Consider the following 21,408-nt stretch of genomic DNA (forward strand, 5'->3'; position numbering starts at 1 on the left):
GGTGACAAGGGCCTTGTGCCAGACTTACTCTAGCCTGGCCGTTTGATTCTGGATCTCTCATATTTGTATATATGTTTGAGCCCAACCTCCAGTCCTGGTGATCAGAATGTGGTTATCGCCTCCTTGCCTTCACTCCCACATTCTCTGACTTGGCCAGCTGCGCCGCTTACACTCCTTTCCTGGTGAACACCTCACTCTCATTAAGTATTCAAGTATTGTTCAGTTACTCCCTCCCTTGAACACCTTCAAGCAGCAAATCCATAATAACAAACTCAACAATACCCAATAATTCCCAGTCATTCTCCCAAGATCACTACTTCAACAACTGTGCTAGTTTTCACTAGACCCACCTTCATTACCATGCTTGCGAGTTCAAGTAACCTGCTCTTGGCTCTTATGCCGTTTGCCATGGCCGTCACACCTCCTGTCGTGGACGGCATGGCCATTATCTGGTCAGAGACTTTCCAGGGAAACGCCGGTTCCCCACCCAGACGCGACACCTGGGGCATAGCTTTGGCCATCGACACCAACAATGAAGTTCAAACTTACACCGACTCGTCATGGAATCTTCAGATATCGGGTGGGGAAACAATTCAACTCATCCCACGCAGATCCTCCAACGGAGTGTGGACCTCTGCACGCATCGAGACCAAGGCCGCCTGGACGCCTCAGCCAGGAAAGAAACTGAGAATACAAGCCTCGTTCAGGATGGGTGAAAACACGAACAAACAAGGAATTTGGCCTGCCTTCTGGATGATGGGTGATGCGGTCCGCAATGGAGTTGAATGGCCGCTATGCGGCGAACTCGATATTTTTGAACAGGTCAATGGACAACTGTCTGCCACCGGTACCGTCCACTGCCAGCAAGAGATCGGTGGTATTTGCAACGAACCCAGCGGACGTGGGTCTTCAACTTCGATTCCGGATAACGGTTGGCATACATGGAGCCTTCAATGGGACCGCACTTCAGGCAATTGGCTCACAGAATCCATCACATGGATGCGTGATGGAACCCCCTTCAACCAGCTGACTGGAGCGGATATTGGGGATGAGGGTATCTGGGCTACGCTCGCACACATGCCTTACTACGTACTCCTCAACGTAGCAGTTGGTGAGCGCATCCAATGATTCTTCTTGGAAATATTAAGAAATGAACTAACGTTTCATAGGTGGCACATTACCGGGTCCTCCCACGGATGCCACACAAGATGGCTACGGTAGCATGATGGAGGTTGCATATCTCGCTGTCTATGAGACGGCGTAGAATGCATCGCAAATCAACTGCTGATCAAGTATCAGCCATCGTTCAACGTGACGATAACCCTCGAGAGCGCATGGATCACCTGAGTTTACCGGCTCTCGCAGGCGCATGTTGATCGCAACGGAAAATGAGATATCGTGGCTTTGACCAAACACTTTTCCGCATGGTGTATTGGGGTGTGGTATGGACCGGCGAGAACGTAGCGTACCGGAGAAGACGCTTGTTATTCCATCCAAGACTTGAGAAAGCATTCCAAAATTTTCTCGTAGATACCCTTTCTAACAGCGATTTCTTTAGAGGCCATTAAAATTATATACTTGTATGATTAGTGGTACCGGCAGTTTTGTGAACCTCCATCTGATTCATATCACATGCAGTACATGATGCAACACCGTGGCTCTGGAGTCTGGCTTATGGGGACAGACTAACAGGATATGGCAAAAGATAATAACCAGGATTACGATGAGATCGGATTCCCTCTCTGCCCAAAGTGAAAATAAAGTGTTGGCGTTGGACAGACCTGGACGGCAATGTAGTTGTTGTGAGGTTGGTTTTCGAACTGCCCATCCCATTTACTCTGCGTTGGACGCTGTTGGTTGATCACCTGGGAGGCGGCCCCGGCACATGGTCGCAGATTAGTAACACCCACCTCTTTTACCGGATGGAGTTCAAGACGCCGCGACCCCGGGGGTCAAGATACTTTCTTTGCCATAAAACCCCTGGCCCCAGATCCTAGGCTTCAGTCGCCCTTCCGTTCACTCAACGACCTTGGCTAGGCCTACGGGAGTTACGGTCTTGGCTGCCAAAAAGTGGGCTTCATTCAGGGGCTATTTGCATGCTTAACAAAGTAGTACACTGCAGACGAACAATATGGAAAATATGAATTGATCCTCGTGAGCCAATACCGTTCCACACGCCACAGTAATCTGACAAAGACCTAAGATAAACGACGATGGTGAGACACAGGAAAAAAGTGCCCCAAATCCTCTAATAAATACAATGCTCCCTCCTCACATTCAACTACCAACATCACCTCGGCCCCCTTTTGGAAACCTTCGCCTCTTTTGCGTAACTTGGCAATCGTGGGTCGGCGAACTTCCCACTCCAAATAAAATCCGGGCTCCGCAATCTCAAATCGTATGCCGCATATAATCAATGATTTCGCCCAACTGTTTGAGGTGTAGGAAGAAGATACCCGGGAAAGACTTGCGAAACCAGCCCGTAAAACTCCAGAACCAATGATTCAGGGGCACCCGCCAAGTGGATTGTCATGTGACGACCAACATGATTGGTACCGGTGAGGGTTGTATGCGCGTTACACCAGGCAGATGCACGCATAAAATTAAATTGCCTTGGAAATACAAGGCGACGAGGAACGTTGACACGATCCGCCCAACGTGCGTCCACCCGAGAAGCACCAGAGAAGATTCTACCAATGCCAACAGCAGGGTAACAAGTGGAGCAAGCGTAGCAAATAAGAAAACAGCAAGCTCTGCAACAGAGAGAACAACAGGGTCTGGTATATCCAGTCCGCAGATATCCGTAAGAGCCTCCAGGACGAGTAGCTCGCAGTGATAGATCACCGCTTTTGCAGAGCCCACTCAAGTGCAAGATAATCGAGTGAAAGCTTAATTTTTTTTCTTTCCTTTTGTTTTGTTGGGGCGTTCTGGTCGCAACCGTAGACTGTGTGAAGGAGTCCATTATTCACAATATATCTGCCGAACACACAACATCGTGTGCGGAAGATAAAGAGAAAGAACTCAGACAATAACCGAGTCTTGGCGCGCGACAGCCACCCCAAGAGAATTTGCAAGACGACAAGCGTCAACGCTAGAGGCAGTCCCACAGACTATCTAGTCAGCACCAATTTCATTAGTGCCCTCCATTCCAAAAGAGCCATTGAAGTCAAAGGCCTGATTGTCGCCATCTTCATGGAGGAAGGAGTCGAAGTCAAAGTCGTTGAGCACGTTATCAGACACAAGAGGATTAACAAAATCAATTTGATTTATGTCGAAACCGCCTGGGTTATCCATTGAGAATGTGTTCTGATTGGCATCCGAGTGGGCTGGGGGGGCGACCTGAGCTGCGGGAGCAGGCGCGGGAGCAGCAGGTTGTCCATTAGGAACAGCGGGAACAGCCGCGTTCTGGCCAGCCTTGGTGAAGCTGGCAGGGTTGACCGGGGTAATGGGAGTAGCTGGCGTGGGCGGCTCCTGATCTTGGGAACCATCGGCGGCCGGGGTGGCTCCGCTGTTAAGGTTGGGATTCGACTTCTTTTGAGTAGCGCCCTGAATAGTTTTAGCTGCTGCCTCACTTATTGATCTTTGCTTGAATTGACTAACCTTGGCCTTAGTATTCTTGTTATCTTTCTTCTTCGGTGCGGCCTTGTTCGCCTGCGAGGGAGTAGGCGGCGCGGCAGTTGCCTGCTGTGGCGACGAGGTGTTTGTCCGGTTTGCATTGGCAGCAGTAGGGGCAGACGGCGGCGGCATTGAACGTTGCTGCGGCGTACCTTGAACCGGACCCTGCGGGCCTTGAGGTATCATTTGGTTACCGTTCGGGCCACCTTGCCATTGCACTGGCTGGTTGTTCTGGCCTGCCTGCTGAGGTTGTTGCTGCTGTTGTGGGGGCTGACCTTGCTGCTGTTGCTGCTGCTGTTGCTGCTGTCTAGCAGCCATAAGCTGCTGGGGATTCATCTGCCCATTGAAGGGCTGTCCAGGATGCGAGCTTGGTGGGCGCATGCCACCATTCATCTGAGGGTTGGCGACCATGTTTCCGTCCATATTGTTCATACCCTTAAAAAAGTGAGGTGCCATGTTGGGATCCATTTGGCTCTGCATGAAGTTCATAGGGTTAGGTGAGCCACGAGACTGCGCGCCTTCGGGTAAAGGCGACGGAATGCCCGCGTTGTTCATCTGTGGCGTGCCGCGCTTCATCTGCTCAGTCGGGTTGGGTGAGGCTCCGGTCCTAGCCCCTTGGGCAGATGTTTCTGGGAATGGCTGACCGTTGGGGCCGGGGGGGGCGCCAGGGCCGCCAGGGCCCGCAGGCCCGTCTCCTCTTGGCATGGCACCGCCCATGCTATCCTGTTCCTGCCGAGCCATCATGAGTCTCTTCTTGTTCTGCTGCTCCAGAAGCATTAGCTGCATTTGATAGTCTTGCAGAGCGTGGTTACTTCCACCGCCGGCTTGGGCACCGCCAGGGCCAGGCCGAATACCACCGGGGCCCATCTCCCCGGCGTTATAGTAAGCAGCTAAACCGGCCTGGTCCGGTCCCTGAGCCATCATTGGCGATCCCTGACCCTGAGGGCCAGAGGCGTTGGGCATGGGCTTATTGGGCATCTGACTAGCCTGGTGCTGTTGGAGGTTTGCAGCATATGTAGCGATAGACTTGGCTTGCACAGCAGGGGGTTGATTTGAGAATGTCGTAAACTGCTGTTGGGTCAGCGATGCCGGGTTAATGCCGTTGGTGATGAGCATCTGCTGGGCTTGAGCTACGTTTGGGGTGGTCCCCACCTGCTGGCCTGGCATGCCCTGCTGTGGTCTTCCGTTCGGCATCATCCCAGGCTGACTCGGGTTGTAGGGCGTTCCGTCCAGGCGAGGTCTCTTGGAGGGCGATGGCGCGTTTTCCCCGGATCCAGGAGATGATGGGCGTTGGCGGTTTCCATCCATGTCAGAGGGGTCGCGCTGCATTTGGGTTTGCTTCGCCTGATGAAGCATTTGCATAGCCTGGGGACTAAGGTGACAACTTGTTAGCAAGTGGTGTTCGGACGGTGTAGAGGCATGCATTTTGACCGTATACGTACTTATTTTGGTTGTTTGCCATAGCCGTACGCACAAGGTTGCCCTGCTTCATGTTCATTCCCATACCGCCATTCTGCATGTTGCGCATCATTTGCGTGTGGTATTGCTGCTGAGCAGCTAGGCCGTCAGGGCGCATCTGACGCAGAAGCTCTTGCTGCTGGTTTTGTCGCATGCGAGATTGCTGCTGCGGCTTCATTTAGCAATGAACAAGAAACGGGAAGTGTACAGCTGGCAGAAGTGCAACGATAGAAGACGACGTACCTGAGTGTGGCTGACGTATTGGTTGACAGGACCATTGCCGCCTTTGGTGCGTTGCGCGTTGAAAATGTCCCAGAACAAGCAGAACCATTCATACAAGAAGGATGATTCAGAGGCAGGCATGGGCAATTTCGGGGCGGGAAGATCATCTGGAAGCTTCGCGTCGATGTCATCCTTGGAGTCAGTATCCATAGGATCGTCACCAAGACCGTTGCCGAGGAGATTGCCATTTTCATCCCTCCGTCGGTTTGGGCCGTCCTTGGTGACGTTTATTTGATGATCTCCATTGACGAGCGACCGCGCGCAGTCAAACATTTGGTGGCGGAGGAAGTATTCATAAATGTACGTGTTGAGTAGGGTCCGCTGGCTCTCGGTAGGAACAGGCATTTGTCGAGGACCGGCAACCTGAGGAGCGACTGCACCGTTGTTCATCATGGGAACAGGTGCGCCAACAGGGCCACCCATGGCGTTCATGTTAGCCATGTTAGGATTGACGTTGACGTTCATGGTGGTGAATGTGGGCCGGGCTGCAGACAATTGTCTGCCCAGCTAGACGGGGAAGAGTCGATACGGTATGTGGAAAGGGAAATGTATGTTGATGAAAAGATGGAGCGCTGTGGTCCGTAGAAAGGAGAGTCGCGGTTGTCGAAAAAGTTTCGTTCAGCCACCTCAGTATTGCTGAAGCGTGGCACGCGGTGCGCTAAAAGCCGACTGGCGGAAAGGCGTGTCGGATTCAGCGGTAGAGCACCAGGGGGGTTGGCTTGGGATGGAGCGGTGGATTGGAGAGAATGGATAGAGTTGAATAATGGTCGCGACGAAGACGGATGCGTGCGCGATTAGAAATACACAAAAGGAAGAGGTGTTAATAATGGTCGAAAGGGTGTGCAGCGCAGTGGTGACTGGTACTTTGAGCAATGGCGATGACGACGGCGATGGCGAAAAGGAAGGCGAAGGTGAGTATGTATGAGAGAGAAAGAGAAGGACAGTTGCAGAGAAGAGATGCAGCTGGGTTGAGAGTGGAAATGGAAGTGGTAAAATGGAGGGTTAGGTAGAGCAGGTCGGACAAGGACACTCTTTGGGGTTTCTTGGGCTTTAGCTCTTGGTTGAGGGTCTCTCTGGGTCTGGCGTTTTGGCTTTTTGGGGGGGAGGATCTTTTGGGTTCCTCCACGTCTTTCTGGCGTCGTCGATCCTGCCAGACCGGGTCTACAAGCAGTTGTCCCTCTCCCGCAACGCTAGGCCGATAAGGCGAAATCGAACAGCGAAATCGACAATTGTCTCGGGGGCGGACGGCGAAACCATCAACGGAGCAAGTGACGCGTGTTCGAGACCAAGTTGTAAGTGTTCGGCATGCGAGGCCACCAGGGGGGGTGCTGTTGATGAAGGGAAGGGGAGAGGAGAGGAGTGCGAGAAGGAGAGAAAGAGAGGGGCGCTTGGGTCGACGGACGAGGGAGATGGGACAAGGCAGTGGGAGGAGAGAGAGGCAGAGAGGAAAGGGTGGAAAGGATGGGGTTGGGATTTTCCTAATTTTCGCCTGGGACGCTTGGGCAGATTTGGGGGGAAGTCTGGAGACCTGGAACTGAGAGCTGGGTGGCCGTCACAGCAGCTTGGGGGCGAAATAATGCGGGTATACCTGAGAATGAGGCGCGAACTTCTGAGAACGTTGCTGCCTGAGGCATGAAGCACGTTATGTCAAAGGCAAAATGAGGCTTCAAAGAAGGGGGGGTTGTATAAGGACATCCGTATAGGCGTCTTAGGTACTTAATAGGTGCCAGTCGATTGCTGAGTTGATGCTACAGGCGCGCTGTAAGGGGAGGCATTCCAGGGGGCCAGTTTGCCGTCGTCTCAGTGGCATTGTGGTGTCGTCTTACGTCAGGCCAGCACCAACTCACCTGTGGAAACCGTCCTTCCCGGGGGACTGCTCCTTACCTTTCTCCTCGCAGGCATGAGCTTATGACCACTGGCAGCACCTCGCTCAAACGGGGTGTCTCCGCGCCGACCCACGTACTCATTGTTCAACGTCGCAATGCGGTTGATACTCCAGTCGCCACAATACCCGCCACAGGCATAAAAGACGCGCTACACGTGTGTTGCCGACGCGTGCCAGCGGCGATAGAAGGGAAACCAAAAGAGCTTGGAGCATCTTCTCATGATTCAGCGCCAATTGTTGCAGTGGCGCATTGTGCCTTTCAGCGCGTTTTTTTCGGTGCGGTTTGCTCTGGTCTGGTGGTCAAGGAGGGCGCTTCGAACCGCCGGACACCTGAGCCCTGCCCAGGTACCCAAGCTGTGTGAGATCCACGGTGTGCTCCTCTCGGGAAGCTAGCGCAACCAACGCCTACTTGGTGTACGGCACATCACTCTCTGTGTTGACTGGTTCCCTGTCATGAAGCCAATCTTGGAGAGGTCGTTCCAAGAAAGACGATACAATGTCATGGTAGATACTGGTACAAGTACACAATCCCAGGCCACACCCTAAATCAAAACTCCGGCACCATTTTGCATAGTCGCTTTCCCAGTCACTTTGCACCGCATAGATGAGCTGATGACCCTTCGGTGAGCTTGCTCCACCTCACGTACCAGCCGACCGCAAAAGAAGCTCTCTTGTAACCCTGGCCTTGCTGTGGAACAGGCACGACAAACCCATCCAGATCGTATGGTGCAAAGCCTATTTCCGAAGGCGTACACCAATTCTACTTTCGTTCGAGGGACGCTCTGAGACTATCTCGCCTCTACTAAATCGATACCTCGTTTCTCATCCAGACTTGCTATATTGCTTGCTTCAAACTACTTAATCTTTGCTCTCCCCTTGTTAAATTAAAAATTACCCCAAGGACCGGAAAACAGCCCCCGTATTTTATTGCATTAACCAACTTTGAGATTCCGATACCGTGCCATTGGCCGATCCCCAAACCATCATAACCATGTGGTGTAACTTTCTTTGACAATTGAAGCCATGCGATTTTCCTTAAGCCTTTATAAGCGCATTTTTCTGGCGGATCATGTGCCCCTGAGGCACTCACAACATGTCTCGCCTCACAGGCGAAGTACACCCCGGGCCTCCGAATTCCGTCTCCCCACCTCTGCTCAAACAGGTCGATATCCTCTCTCTCTCTCGATCTTCCGGTGTCTGGCACTCTGGTTTTATTGGTGGTTACTCCTCTAGGCGATTTTGCCGGCTCCGTACAGTAGATAGAAACCGGGCTTCATTCTTGCCTCGGAAGCGCTGGGTGCTTGAACAATGGCTGTTGGCTGTGCATGTCGTCAAAATTAACTCCCGTCGCCTGCCACCAACGTGGATACGGACCAGGGCCAGTCCAGATCTGACGTTGGCTCTGCCATGCAGCCGCAAACAAACAAAAATGTAGCTCAAAAAAGACGCCAACATACTCTCAGCTCCCAAATCATCTTTCAGCTAATATTCCCGCCTTGTTTGGAGTCACCCCATAATTGCATACACAAGTAACATGCCCAATTAAAGGCCGAGAAATAGGCCACAGAAGAAGACATGATTGTCATAATGGCCAGCGCTTCTGTCGCATTGTCGTAATTCTTATCCTAGTCATGCATATGGCCCGTAACCCGCGTCAGCCAATTCAAGCGGGCTTCTTTCAAGGCCCTTGAGGTCGATATTCCTGCTAGACGCACAGCGCAACGGGGTTTAAGGTGTAACGCCTCTTCAGAATATGATGCCGCGGCCTACTCCACAAAGGAGCCAGCAGATATTGTGACAACCGAGGCCCACTGGGTTCGTATCCTCCCAATGATAAGGAAGAAAGGTAGTCATATCGTCCGATAAAAGATGCAGTCACGCTCAGTCGTCTTCTGGCGGCAATTCATCGTCAATGTATCGTACCAGTGACACCCTCATTTCCGTCGTGTCGTGGCCTCTCAAAACATCGCTGATAAAGTGTGCTTCCACCTGCATCTGCACCATCTCCAGAGCTCCTCTCAACACTCCACAAAATATATTGGAGTACCACAGCTCGTCCTGGGCTCGTCCATCATCTGGCAATTCCACGAAGTCCGCCAAGGGATTTTCGTCAAATACCAGCGAAAACTGTTTGCTGTCCGTCGTCCAATTGGTTACCTGCGGCGTGATGTTGAGGAATATCTTAAAGCCGACCTGATTTCATGGCACGAGTTAGCATGCATACGCTTTCCTTCAGAAATGAAAATGGTTACCCTTGCAATCATGTCTGCCGTCTCGCGGAAGTTGGAGCACCTCTTCATCGTATTAGACTTGGCCAAGTAGTCTTCGATCAGTCGGAGGCCGATGTTGTATCCCATCTTGTCTAGTTGCTTATTGACCTCGGCGTAGTCACTGTCGTAGTCCTTGCATAGCTGCGCCACGATCGTTCCGTAAGTAAGGGTGACGAGCTCAGCATTCACCTTATCGATGCGCGTTCTGAAAACAAAGATGTTAGGTCTGTTTCTCGTTGAGATGATGGTACAATACGTACTTCCAAATCCTGTTGGGCAGTTAGCTCCCGTCATCTGAATGCGCATGGAGGGGACACGCACTCCTCGCCTAGACGAGTCGCCTTACTTGCAGCCATAGTTGCAAAGGAGCTTGCTGCAGCTAAATCTGTCTGCCTATGCAGACCTTACGGATAGGATAGATAGACAGGCCCGGCTTGATTCGGTGACTTGAGGGTTTGCAGCTCTGATGATCGACAGGGAGCTGGTTCAACGTATCGATGGAGCTATCCCTATTGTTGCTGCTACCTTAGGGGTCTTGCACCGCGTGAGTTGCAAGTGTCGACTTGACGTTGCTGTTGTCTATCCTAGCTGTCGGCAATTCTGTTCTGACGTTGGTCGTTGACAGTTGGCCGCGGCAGGTGGGTATTCGGAGGGTGGAAGGCAAGGGTCGTTGCATCTATTGGCATATGTAGTAAGCACGTTTAAATGTGTTCCTAAAACTGGTGGATACGTTGCAAGCGGTGGTGCCAACCATGCACTCCACAATTGCACCTCCCATAAAGTACAAGTACATGCAATTGGAGGTCGGGGGCGGCATAAGCAAGCTCCGTTCCGCGCTGTGGCCTCGCGTGGGCCAAGGATCTCAGCACCAGCACATTTTGTTGGTCAACAAGACATTGAACGAGAGCCTCGACACGCGCACTCTTCACCACAAATTTCATCCTACGAAACCGAACAATTCAATCTCTAGGAATTAAAACAAGAACCTTGCCAAAATGTCTGCCGAAAAGAGGCCGGCCTCCGATGAGCCTGGCTCGGGCCATATGATCGTGAAGCGACAAAACGTAGGCTCATCAACAGGAGCGCTGGCAAGGCTAAATGGCTCTGGAAAGAGCAGCGCATTGGTACAGACTGTAAGTGCTGGATTCGCCAATTAACCAACATGTCTAATGTCGAACTGCTAGGCACCTCGCACAAGCAACTTACAAGCACCAGTCATGGAGCTCTCCGGTCATTCGGGCGAGATTTTCGCCGCCAAGTTTGATCCGACAGGCAACTTCATTGCCTCGGGCTCTATGGATAGGAGTATATGTTAGTGCTCCGTGCTGTACACGATGTTAAGGCTATTGCTTACCAGAAAAAGTGTTGTGGCGAACGTACGGCGACTGTGAGAACTACGGCATCCTTAACGGCCATCGCGGCGCCATTCTTGACCTACAATGGTCTAGGGACTCGAAGATCGTCTTTTCTGCATCGGCGGATATGCATTTGGCGAGCTGGGATCTGGAAAATGGCACCAGGATACGGAGATATGTTGGCCACGAAGAAATCGTCAATACCATGGACATCAGCAAGAGAGGCGAAGAACTTTTGGTCAGCGGCAGCGACGATGGTTCAATAGGATTGTGGGATCCGAGAACAAAGAACGCTGTGGATTATATTCAAACGGAGTTTCCGATTACGGCCATTGCCATGTCGGAGGCTGGCAATGAAGTTTACTCAGGAGGCATTGACAACGACATAAAAGTGTGGGATTTGCGTAAAAAGTCGGTGGTCTACTCTATGCTTGGGCACCAGGATACGGTGACCTCGCTCAGCGTTTCCCCAGATTCACAATCACTCCTTTCATTTGCTATGGATTCCACGGTACGGACATGGGACATTCGGCCGTTCGCGCCGACCGAAAGGCATATCAGAACTTTTGACGGTGCTTCTGTGGGCCTGGAAAAGAACCTTATTCGTGCAAGCTGGGATTCGGAAGGCAAGAAGGTAGCAGTCGGTTCTGGTGACGGTACCGCTACAATCTGGTCCAGCGAGACTGGTAAGCTGATGTACAAACTACCCGGGCATAAGGGAACTGTCAATTGTGTTGAGTTTGCACCTGGCACAGAGCCAATTGGTACGTTATTCGGCTGTTTACCCTCGATCATTGGTTGCTAATTATTTTATAGTGTTATCCGCGTCATCTGATCGAAACATGCTTCTAGGGGAGTTACGTTGAAAGAAAATATTGACTGTCAAAGTCTGGTGTATCATGAGCAGCTTGACGATAGCAAACTTGCTTTTTCACTGATTCACGACGTCAGGTCCTTTCGCCAACGAAGAGTTATATTTCAGTCACCAGAGATGCGAATGCTGTTATCAACTACGGATACTCGCGACTTTAAAGCGAAATCCTAATGGAGTGACGATTAGTTGAAGTGAAAGGACGGCTTTTTCCCCCTTTCATATTTGTACACCAACAGCCTAATTCGATACTATGGTATAAACGGGGAGGCATGAGTTAAGGCTGGGAAAGGGACAGGCTCAGCAATAGAATCAACTGGCGGCGTGTCAAATCGACACGAATAACGGTGGCTTTGATACCCCGAAAAAGAAATGCTGATTTCGGTATTTCGAAGTATGCCATTGCGGCCTAGTAGACGTAGTCTCAACTGGGCACCTCTCTCGCCCAGTGACCCAGACAGTGAACATTCGTCCAGTGTATCTGCTCCACTACGTAATAGGGTTTGGGAACAACCCTGAGACAGTCTCGCAAGGTTCCCCGTGTGTTGCGAGAAACGGAGCCTTAAAAAGCGGTACTTGTGACCTCGCTGAGGACCAGTCCAGTCTCTACAAGCCAGGTCCGCCTGGCCAACATTTGACATCTGATAACCGCTGCCTCGGAGCGAGATCCAGACAATCTGGGGTAACTTCGCTGGTACTGCTTTGCTTTCCAGAGGAATGGCAAGCAGCGGGCGGGGCGCGATCACGAACCAAAGAAGAAATCCAGTGAGGTAGTAGACCGTGCCCAATGTATCGCGAATGTAGGCAGAACATGTCTGAGATGAGATGGGCTGCTACGTAGTAGAATGGCGCGAAAACCTATCAATCAGGACTCTGAGCGCCCGCTTTTGGCCTCTTGCCGAGTGATGATTGAGAGGGGTGACGCTCAGTAAACTCTATCGGCTCGCAGAGAGTTTGGAGGACTCTTGGAGACCGGAAGCAATGCCAACTGGCGACTCGAGAACTATTTATGGACTGGGAACAGGGTGTGACAGCAGAAACAACATGTTAAGGGGGCCGTCACTTTGGACAATGAGACAGACCGCATCCTCTCCGACAGCCCGGATGCCCTAAAGCTCCGTTGACAATAATGGATTAAGGACAGTAATAAAGCTACGGCAAGGTCTTACGACGTACGGCTGGCTTGTATGGTACTTCCTTTGTGAAGTGAAGTGGCAGCCATTCCCAGGCTTTGTGGGTAGTGAAATGAGTATTCGAGCTAAATTCGAACGTCTCGTGGCTGACTTAGGTAAGAACAGTGTGGAGGTTTCAAGTATCCATGACTGTACCTTATTTGAAAGGTATTTATTAGTCCTGGCCCCATACGGTTTTTGATAAAGAGAAAATGCGATCACAGTGTTGAGGCAATAAAAGCAACGGCTCACCCGTCAGAAGCCGTATAGGAGTTGGGTCACAGTAGTTTTGGTAGTTCGTACGCGCGGACGTCTGAAGGATAAAGCCATCGTCTGCCGCATGTAAGGAAGAAGAAAAAAGGGTGAAAGAAACAACCCACCACCTAGAAATAGACCCTCAAACCGGGTCTATTGAAGCGCGCGTGGCTGCTAATTTTGTCGCCTACCGTAGTACCGGAATGTTCTTTGCAAGTGGTTGTGGTTGGCCTCTGGGTTTTCCACACCAAACAGCAGGCGACTTCCACCCCAGGCCGTCGATCTTCAGTAGCGACGGCGGTAGCCAAAGTAGGATTAGCGCTTCGCAGATGTCGAATCCGAAACAGTTGCTGCTATCCAATGAGCCCCCCTGTGTGCGCTCTATTGGCCAACCGCTTCTTTGAGATGGTAGTTAGAAGCCCCTGGACCATCATGCAACACTTGAGCTGTCACAGAAGTCAACAAGAGATGGTTAATCCATCCACCTTTAGTGCCATCTTTCTCCTCCCCACCCCTCCTCCCCGTGGCACAGACGAGAATGAGCCTCCTGCTCACCCCCGCTGTCTTCTTGATGGTTTTATTGGATCAGCTGGTCTCTCTTAGCGCAAGGGTCCAAATCCGAAGCAACAGGCTCCTGTTCTCCACGCCGCAGAAACTGCACGTTTCCGCCTCTTGCTGTCAAGCTCCTCGTCACCTCCAGCGTCGTAAAGTCGCAGGTTCCCAAATGCGCTGGGATGAGACTGGTGTCTGTGTGGTCAGGTTCGCGAACGCACTTGTTTTTCTTCCGTCTCGTCCAGTAATGGGACACCTTCCCACACACTCGGTGTACATGGCACTTTTGCCCACTCCCTTCGCGTAGACTTGGCCTCCGTTCCTTAGTCTCCATACCCTACCAATATCTCCAGGCTTGCAAACTTGTTTTGCCTTACCCTGCCCTGCCCTGCCTCGCCTCGACCAGTCTTAGCGAACCAAATTGCTACGTAGCAGTAGGCGTTCGCATGGAGTCTGTATGGATGGACGGGAGACACTAGGAGAGACGCATAGCTGTCGGTACCTCGCCGTGCCGAACCTGACTTTACCTTATTGTTCTCTCCAATTTCCTTCTTCTTTCAAGCATTTCGCTTTCCTTCACCGATCTCTTTCCCCAGCGTCATGTTGATGGCGCCAGGCGCCTTTCTGGCTTCTTTCCCCCATTCTGATTCTCATTGATTAGTCCTGTATCTCTTTACCCTTGACATTTTACAGTCCCCGGCGCTCATACAAACTTCCAGTTGCTTTGCCGGCTCTGAGAGCCAAGGGCATCGCCATCGTTGTTTTTCTTGATACCCTTTCAATCTCTTGCACTGCGTCGCGAGTATCCTTATCTTGAACTTTCAAACCCCTTTTTTTCATACGCCGTTGATGCCTTTCTTCCTTCTGAGCCCTAGCTTAAAGCCTACCTGCAATTCATTGTTCCTCCCCTTTTCCCCGCCTCCAAGTCTCCAGACCGTTATCTGGGCCGTTGTTGGCGTTCTACCAGGCGTACCCAACGAAACGGATAACAACCTTTGTTTCTCCTAGTTACGCTGACTCGCCTCGCCCTTCTAATCGACTGAAGGGGATCCCTCGCCACGCCTACGCCGTCGGCGGTGTCGACGGTGTCCGCACGGTGGCTACGAAACATACATCGGTGACTCGCATGCCCCTCCCCGTTGTCATATATCAAAGCATGACGAACTCTCGACGGTAATAATTACAGACACACTTTTCAGACCAAGATTAGGGGTGACATCCCAATCCGAACCCGCCAGCATGGACTTTCTTCGACGAGGACGGTTCTCAAATGGGCCGGATATTGAGCAGCAGGCGTTGGCTGGACCATCCGCGCAACCGGAAATGCGGGAAGATTCTCGATCTCGACCAAGGCGTCTGCCTGGAACACGGCCTGCCTCGTCTACGAGAAGACATCCTGGCGGCAGGATGCAGCGACTCGATGATGGCGAGGCCGACAGCCCAAAAACCCCACAGTTTAACTTGGGTTTGCCGACACTACCAGGCACCCGGTTGAATCTTCCACATCTGACAAGGACTTGGACGAGTGGTTCCACCGGCTCAGACTCGCGTCCTAACCCAGAACAACCAGCTCCCAGCCGATCAGTGACCGAACCGCTTCCCGAACCGTACCTGATGAGAGCAGGTGGATCGCAGGATGCTTCAGTCGCTATCCCCCCACCCATAGCTCAGCGTGCCCGATCAGAATCGCACAGACGGACAAGGAGATTCACAGGGCCGGATCCAGCAGAGATGCATTTGGCACAAATGGCCCAAGAAGGACGCAGACGAAGACGACAAGGGCAGCGCAATCATCAAGATGATGGTGATGAGGGGCACCCGAAAAGGTTCCTACTTTGTCTCCCCTGGGTAAAATCGCGACGCATGCGATCGCAAATTTTTAGATGCTTAATCTCAGGAAGTTTCTTAGCACTGTTGTTGGCTGTTTGTAAGTAAACCCAGCTCGACCGGCAGCTCAGTCGTTATTAACCTAGCATCTACGATGGCAGACCTCGCACTTTCTCTCACGCAAAACATTCGAAGCAGCGAATTTACGGTGCTTCTGATACTTATCATTTTGTTCACCACAATATTTTTCTGCCATGGCTTGATTCGGCTTTGTATGCTCATCATCCGACCACGCCCCGACGAGGAAGCCAGACCATCGATGCCCCAACTTATAGCCCCTGGCGGTTATGCGGTGCCTCGGGAGCCTATCAGAGTCGTGCTGGCGCGCGATGAAGAAGATCAAAGCGAAGTGAATGAAGCAATCAAGGCTCAACCACCGGCCTATGGCCTCTGGAGAGAAAGTGTGGTATGTATCGTCCTTGGAGATATCATGCACGATGTGGAAACTGACGGTTGTGAACTAGCGGGTCGACCCTAACAGAATATACTGGCAGCGGAATCCAAACGCAGTATCGAATGAGGGACCTTCAAGGTCCAGAGAGGCCAGTAGTGGGCCACGGCCGCCGTCATACGCATCTGAAGACGGAGTAAGTTACGTCGTTGACGCTCGACCCCGGTCAGTTGCGCCTGTGGTGACGGAAGTCCCACTCCCGCCGCATCCTTCCGAAGTCGGGAGAATGAATGATCGGCGAGCTCCGTGGTGATGCAACTCGGGTGTGCGTTCGAATTTGCTAGGAGAACAGACTTGGTATAGTAATGTGATGAACATGAGATTGGCGGCACATTTGGTGAGATGGTGAAGGGTAATTGAGGCGTGCAACTGGCAGCGTTATCGCGGGAAGGTGGGACAGCTTCTTGTAGCTGCATTGGCTGATAAGTCTGGTTGGCTTTGTGATCTAGTGGACGTCTCAATTTTCTATATGTGCCTAGTTGGCCTGGATCAGAGTACCATTCCATGACTTGATGGTAGCGCGCATTATGTATAGTATAGACGGTATCCAAGGGCCTCGGGTGAATCGGGAGAGAACATGCATGATATACAAGACAGTACAAACAGAAGCATCAAACGTGAAGAGGGCATGCTTTTGGGAGTACTACGAAGATGGTTCCACAATATGCCAGTATTCGTCCTGGACAGATGGCGCTTGCATTGGGTGGCTTTTTTGTGGCTGAAGATATGATGTATCCTTTGAAGCAGGCTGGAACGTGTGCAAAGTATGTAAGATACAACGGCGGATGGTGAATAAGGTTGAGCAGCCCTACAGATTGCTTTTGGGAAGCGATGTTGGTTACACGTTCTTTCAGCCCACAGGTAGATGCTGCCATGCCGATGCCGAATGGCCGATTGGCTGGTAGCGCGAGAAGGTTTATTGACATGCTTCTAATGTTCGAGTCATATTCGCTCGCAGCTGCAGAGGAAAACTCGTTGTACCCGCGCCACAAAGGCTCGACAGGCAAGCATCTTCTGGCTACATGTAGCCTTTGTGCTTGAGAAGGAACGGGCAGAGAAAGGATTTGCGGGTTACGAATTTGTGCTTCTCACCCTAGTTGCGCTTCGCAGCGGGGTGAAGAGCTGCAATATGGAAGACAAGAGGCCAAGCAAGATGGACAGAATTGAGGCAAACGTCCGAGTATGCGGGAGGTACACGGACGTGGACTTGGGTCAGGCACAGCACATGGACACGGACTAAGCTACTGCAGTATGCAGACTGGGCAAGGGAAAATGGGCTTTAACCAAGGTGAGGTATTTGGCCCGGATAGTTCGCTTAGATGGAATTTAGCGCGCTGTGTTTCGAGGAGGGGTTGATTTGATGGTAGAAGAGGGGGAAACGATAGATTGGTGTGGCTCTCGCGGCAAGAGAGCGCCATGACAAGACCAGGGGGTGAGATCCCACCACCCGCTTTTCGCATCTCTTCGTATCAGAAGAGCTAGGGCGTCACAAGATGTGATAGGTGTTCCTGTTCTCGTCTATAATTTGTTGACTGGCTCAGAGGGAAAAGGGCTCCTAGTTTTTGTATTGGGAGTGCTATTTCTCTGTGCGCTTCCACGATTTATGATGGTATGAGAGAAGAGTGATGGCCAGGGTGCCTTATAATGCTTTGGAATGTACATGGTAGGATGAGTGAGATATGCCATGAAACTTGACCCGCCCCACCTACTCCAAGAAAGGTGGTTATCGACACGAACAGAAAAGGGCAGTAGGAACAGGAACAGACCGTGAGTTTGAGTCCTGTTCTCGTTACCTTCTCAGTTAGGTTCTATGGGTGGCGGATACGAAGCAGGAGGCACAGTATAGTGGAAGGAGGAAGATGGAAAGCGGGAGAGTCGGGGGTACCGTTGCGATACTTGGGTCCGCTGCCCCTGGCGCCATGTTTCTCCCCCGCCCTTCCACCTTTGACGTCGTGATGGCCCCAGTTGGTCCGTTCTCCCGAGGTCCCTCTCATGTATCTCCCCTAGACCTTGACCTGGCTGGACCTTGGACTTCAACCATCAAGGGAAAGAAGGCTGAGACAGAAACTTTGCTCACTCTGGCCCCCCAATTGCCAGTGTTTCCTACATAACAAGGCAATGGGGGATGAAAGCAGCCGTGCGAACAGAAGCAGGTGGCTGGATGAGATTCAGCAGGTGTAGGTGTACTATGTAATAGGTGCAGATGGATGACAGATGGAGAAGGTGCACCTGCAGGTGCTTTTTAAAATCAGCCCGTTCAGTTCAAGTGAGCCCAGGCTGTCCCCGCCCTGCCCATGGCGTGTGTCCCTTCCCTTCTGGTCGGAGTTCTGGACTTGAGCTCCCCCTCTCTTCTATCCGGCACTACTGCAGTCACTGACTGGAGGACTAAGCATTAAGGCAAAGTGACCTTTGGTGACTGCGACAACCCGCAAGAGACTCGGAAGTGACTATGACTGACCCAGAACCCCCTCCCCGACCCAGGGCATCCGCCCGACTTCCTTCGAACTAATACCTTCCTGTGGTTTTCCCTTCCATCCTTCTTCGTGTTTCTTCCACTTAACATCATCACTAAAACTCTCAAAAAAATTCTCCCTCGTTGAGAAAGGTTGCCCTGGGTTCCCGTCAGCCAGCTCTTATTCTTCGCTGAAGATCAGTTTCCGGAAGCAAGTTCCCGTCGCCCGCCGTCCATTTTTCCCCCCTCCTCGCTACTAGAATCGGACCGGACCCCTCTTTCTTCACACATTATTTATTTTTTGCCCGTGTAAAGATAGCAAACGCAACTTTTGTGGCAACGAACTCTGGTTTCCCATTTCTCCAAAGGCAATTTTTTCGCAAAAAGGTGAGTTTCGCCCTTGACTGTACCCTCATCCATTGCATGAGGGTCTCCCAGTATTCTATCTCTACCCCTCTCCTTGTCTTCTCTCCTGGCCTGGTGTACCGCGCGACCTTTTTGCTCTCCTCGTCGCATAACTCTCACTTGTGCGACACCACCAAGCTGCGCCGCCCAGCTACGCATACCTTCAATCGACACCACACTGCGCCCACCCAAAGCAACACGAACCTGCGCGGCTTCTTGAGCGCATTGAGCCATCATCGTCGCGAAAATGGGCCGTTCATCATTGCAGCAGGCGACGACGACATCGCCGCCGTTGCTCGCATTGCGCATTTCCCTCGGCTCAAGTGCACAAACCCCGCCTGTTGGTTGAGTCGCCATAAATACACCATCGAAATCTGCGCACCGCAATCGCCTACTCTCCTACCAACAGCAACGATTTGTTCCGATCCCACAATCGACTAGCAGCTTGCCTCAAGCCTCCTCTGTCCGCATCAAACCTCAAGCACCCGACGACCGACCCCGGCCTTCCTGAACAGTATCCGTTGTCGCACAGTACGGCTGCTTCGCTTGCGCTATCCCCGCCTAATAACTCGGCCCCGCGCCTCGATCTCGCCCCGATGCGCCGCGCTCTCGAAAAGCCCTCGGTGGATCATCTTTGATAATCCCTCAGCCGCACTTGTGCATCGGAAAGGCCAAGGCCAGGCGACGATTGCTATCCTCATCATTCGCTGCCATTACAGCCATGCCGCACGCCTCGGGGGCCTCTTTTACTATTGAGCACATCGCCCACATTATCCACGGCCTCTACCAGGTTCAGGATGTTACTTCTTAGCTGTGCCTCCAACTGCCTGTGTGACGGGATCCGAGTATCCGCTTATTCGGAAGTCGCCCTAAGTGCATTTTATTCGATGCGGTACTGGAAAACACGTCATTATTGAACATGATGTGCCACCGACCAAATCCAACAAGACAGTATCTAGAAGTCGAATTGCGTATGGGAGCAATAACATGTCACACCACGAAAACCACCAGGCTGGCGAGGCTTTGATGTACTTACTAGGGGATAGAGACATGAGGCTTGCTGTTGATGATGATTTAACTAACTAGACACTCTTGTAGCTTACAACAAACAAAATGTCTTCTCTCTCCCGTCGCGCCTGCTACAAGTGTGGCAATGTTGGCCACTACGCTGAGGTCTGCTCTTCTGCCGAGCGTCTTTGCTACAACTGTGAGTTTACGCTCCTTCAAACCTTCGATTAGAAGCCTCTACTGACTCTACAAATTAGGCAAGCAGCCTGGCCATGAATCTAACGGCTGCCCCCTGCCCCGCACTACCGAGGCCAAGCAGTGCTACCACTGCCAGGGCCTGGGCCACGTTCAGGCTGACTGCCCTACTCTGCGCTTGAGCGGCGCTGGCACTAGTGGCCGTTGCTATAACTGCGGCCAACCTGGCCACCTTGCTGTGAGCACCCCCAGAATGTTAACATTAGCACTTTTCTAACGTTTTGAAAAGCGCGCTTGTCCCAACCCTGCCGGCGTCGGTATTGGCCGCGGAGCCCCGGTCCCCCGTGGCGGATACGGTGGTTACGGCCGCGGCGGCTTTGCTGGTGGTCCCCGCCCCGCTACCTGTTATAAGTGCGGCGGCCCCAACCACTTCGCAAGAGACTGCCAGGCTCAAGCCATGAAGTGCTACGCTTGCGGCAAGCTCGGCCACATCTCTCGTGATTGCACTGCTCCTAACGGTGGCCCTCTCAACACTGCTGGCAAGACCTGCTACCAGTGCGGTGAAGCTGGCCACATTTCCCGCGATTGCCCCCAGAAGAACGCGACTGGCGAAATTCCCAACGACGTTGACATCACCGCTACTACCGGCATTGCCGCGCCCGCCGTTGCGCCCATCGCTCCGGTCGCTTAAATGGTAGTCCGCGGCCGCGCCTCCTCAGTGAGGCGATTCCAGGCCTAGGCAGGCGGAATGTCTTGCACAACTCGGAGGTGTTTCGCCTGCACCCTCCGGTGACATCGTTTCAGCAACGTCGTCTCTTTCATGTTCCAGTACGACCATTTACGCCTCTCGCACCTACTTACCACTACTGCTGCACCTTACCCTTTTCATTCTGGTTACTACATTTATTTTCTGCATAAAATTGGCTTGTCTCCAGCCGACATCCTTTGCTTTACACGGCGTCTACTGGGATTCCCCTTCGTCAACACGATTCATTTTCTGGAACAAAACGGGAAAGGCTTCCTTTCTTCATAGTACCCTTGGTTCTTTGCAACGACTCTCACGACGGACGGTCTCAACGTATTTGTATGCATCTTCATTCCAGCATTTGGAAAGAAAAGTTCATGACCCTCACGGCCATCTACAGTTTGTCTGGCTCGGCCTGCCTAGTTGATCGGACATGCCCTTTGGCTAGTACAGACGTTGGTTACCGTTGGCGCGCGATACAAGATGGAACGCGAACGACGACGGCAACGAAAGCACTCCACATAACAGACAGCGGTGTCGAGGCGGCTTG

The 21,408-nt window shown here is 52.1% G+C and overlaps 6 protein-coding genes across 6 annotated transcripts; 4 read left to right on the forward strand and 2 right to left on the reverse strand.

Annotated features, from left to right (window-relative positions):
• Positions 1-360: 360 nt before the first annotated feature.
• CTRU02_200015 (endo-1,3(4)-beta-glucanase) lies at positions 361-1,264 on the forward strand (the record flags this gene model as incomplete). Its single annotated transcript, XM_036723132.1, has 2 exons — positions 361-1,111; positions 1,170-1,264. 2 exons carry the CDS (start codon positions 361-363, stop codon positions 1,262-1,264), a joined length of 846 nt encoding a protein of 281 aa, XP_036584921.1.
• A 1,850-nt stretch (positions 1,265-3,114) lies between these two features.
• On the reverse strand, positions 3,115-5,820 carry CTRU02_200016 (SOM1 protein; the record flags this gene model as incomplete). Its single annotated transcript, XM_070203622.1, has 3 exons — positions 3,115-4,987; positions 5,058-5,239; positions 5,317-5,820. 3 exons carry the CDS (start codon positions 5,818-5,820, stop codon positions 3,115-3,117), a joined length of 2,559 nt encoding a protein of 852 aa, XP_070062204.1.
• Positions 5,821-9,121: 3,301 nt separating this feature from the next.
• CTRU02_200017 (transporter particle component) lies at positions 9,122-9,866 on the reverse strand (the record flags this gene model as incomplete). The annotated part of the gene is made up of 3 exons (XM_070203623.1): positions 9,122-9,433; positions 9,493-9,715; positions 9,811-9,866. The coding sequence occupies 3 exons, from the start codon at positions 9,864-9,866 to the stop codon at positions 9,122-9,124; spliced, it is 591 nt and encodes a 196-aa protein (XP_070062205.1).
• A 639-nt stretch (positions 9,867-10,505) lies between these two features.
• CTRU02_200018 (U5 small nuclear ribonucleoprotein 40 kDa protein) lies at positions 10,506-11,731 on the forward strand (the record flags this gene model as incomplete). The annotated part of the gene is made up of 4 exons (XM_036723135.1): positions 10,506-10,643; positions 10,695-10,821; positions 10,874-11,629; positions 11,682-11,731. 4 exons carry the CDS (start codon positions 10,506-10,508, stop codon positions 11,729-11,731), a joined length of 1,071 nt encoding a protein of 356 aa, XP_036584924.1.
• A 3,223-nt stretch (positions 11,732-14,954) lies between these two features.
• CTRU02_200019 (uncharacterized protein) lies at positions 14,955-16,306 on the forward strand (the record flags this gene model as incomplete). The annotated part of the gene is made up of 3 exons (XM_036723136.1): positions 14,955-15,642; positions 15,704-16,008; positions 16,067-16,306. 3 exons carry the CDS (start codon positions 14,955-14,957, stop codon positions 16,304-16,306), a joined length of 1,233 nt encoding a protein of 410 aa, XP_036584925.1.
• A 3,717-nt stretch (positions 16,307-20,023) lies between these two features.
• On the forward strand, positions 20,024-20,804 carry CTRU02_200020 (zinc knuckle domain containing protein; the record flags this gene model as incomplete). Its single annotated transcript, XM_036723138.1, has 3 exons — positions 20,024-20,117; positions 20,176-20,351; positions 20,403-20,804. 3 exons carry the CDS (start codon positions 20,024-20,026, stop codon positions 20,802-20,804), a joined length of 672 nt encoding a protein of 223 aa, XP_036584927.1.
• Positions 20,805-21,408: the final 604 nt, after the last annotated feature.

This window comes from Colletotrichum truncatum (assembly GCF_014235925.2).
Source record: "Colletotrichum truncatum strain CMES1059 chromosome Unknown Contig_0001, whole genome shotgun sequence".
In the NCBI taxonomy this organism is placed as follows: domain Eukaryota; kingdom Fungi; phylum Ascomycota; class Sordariomycetes; order Glomerellales; family Glomerellaceae; genus Colletotrichum; species Colletotrichum truncatum.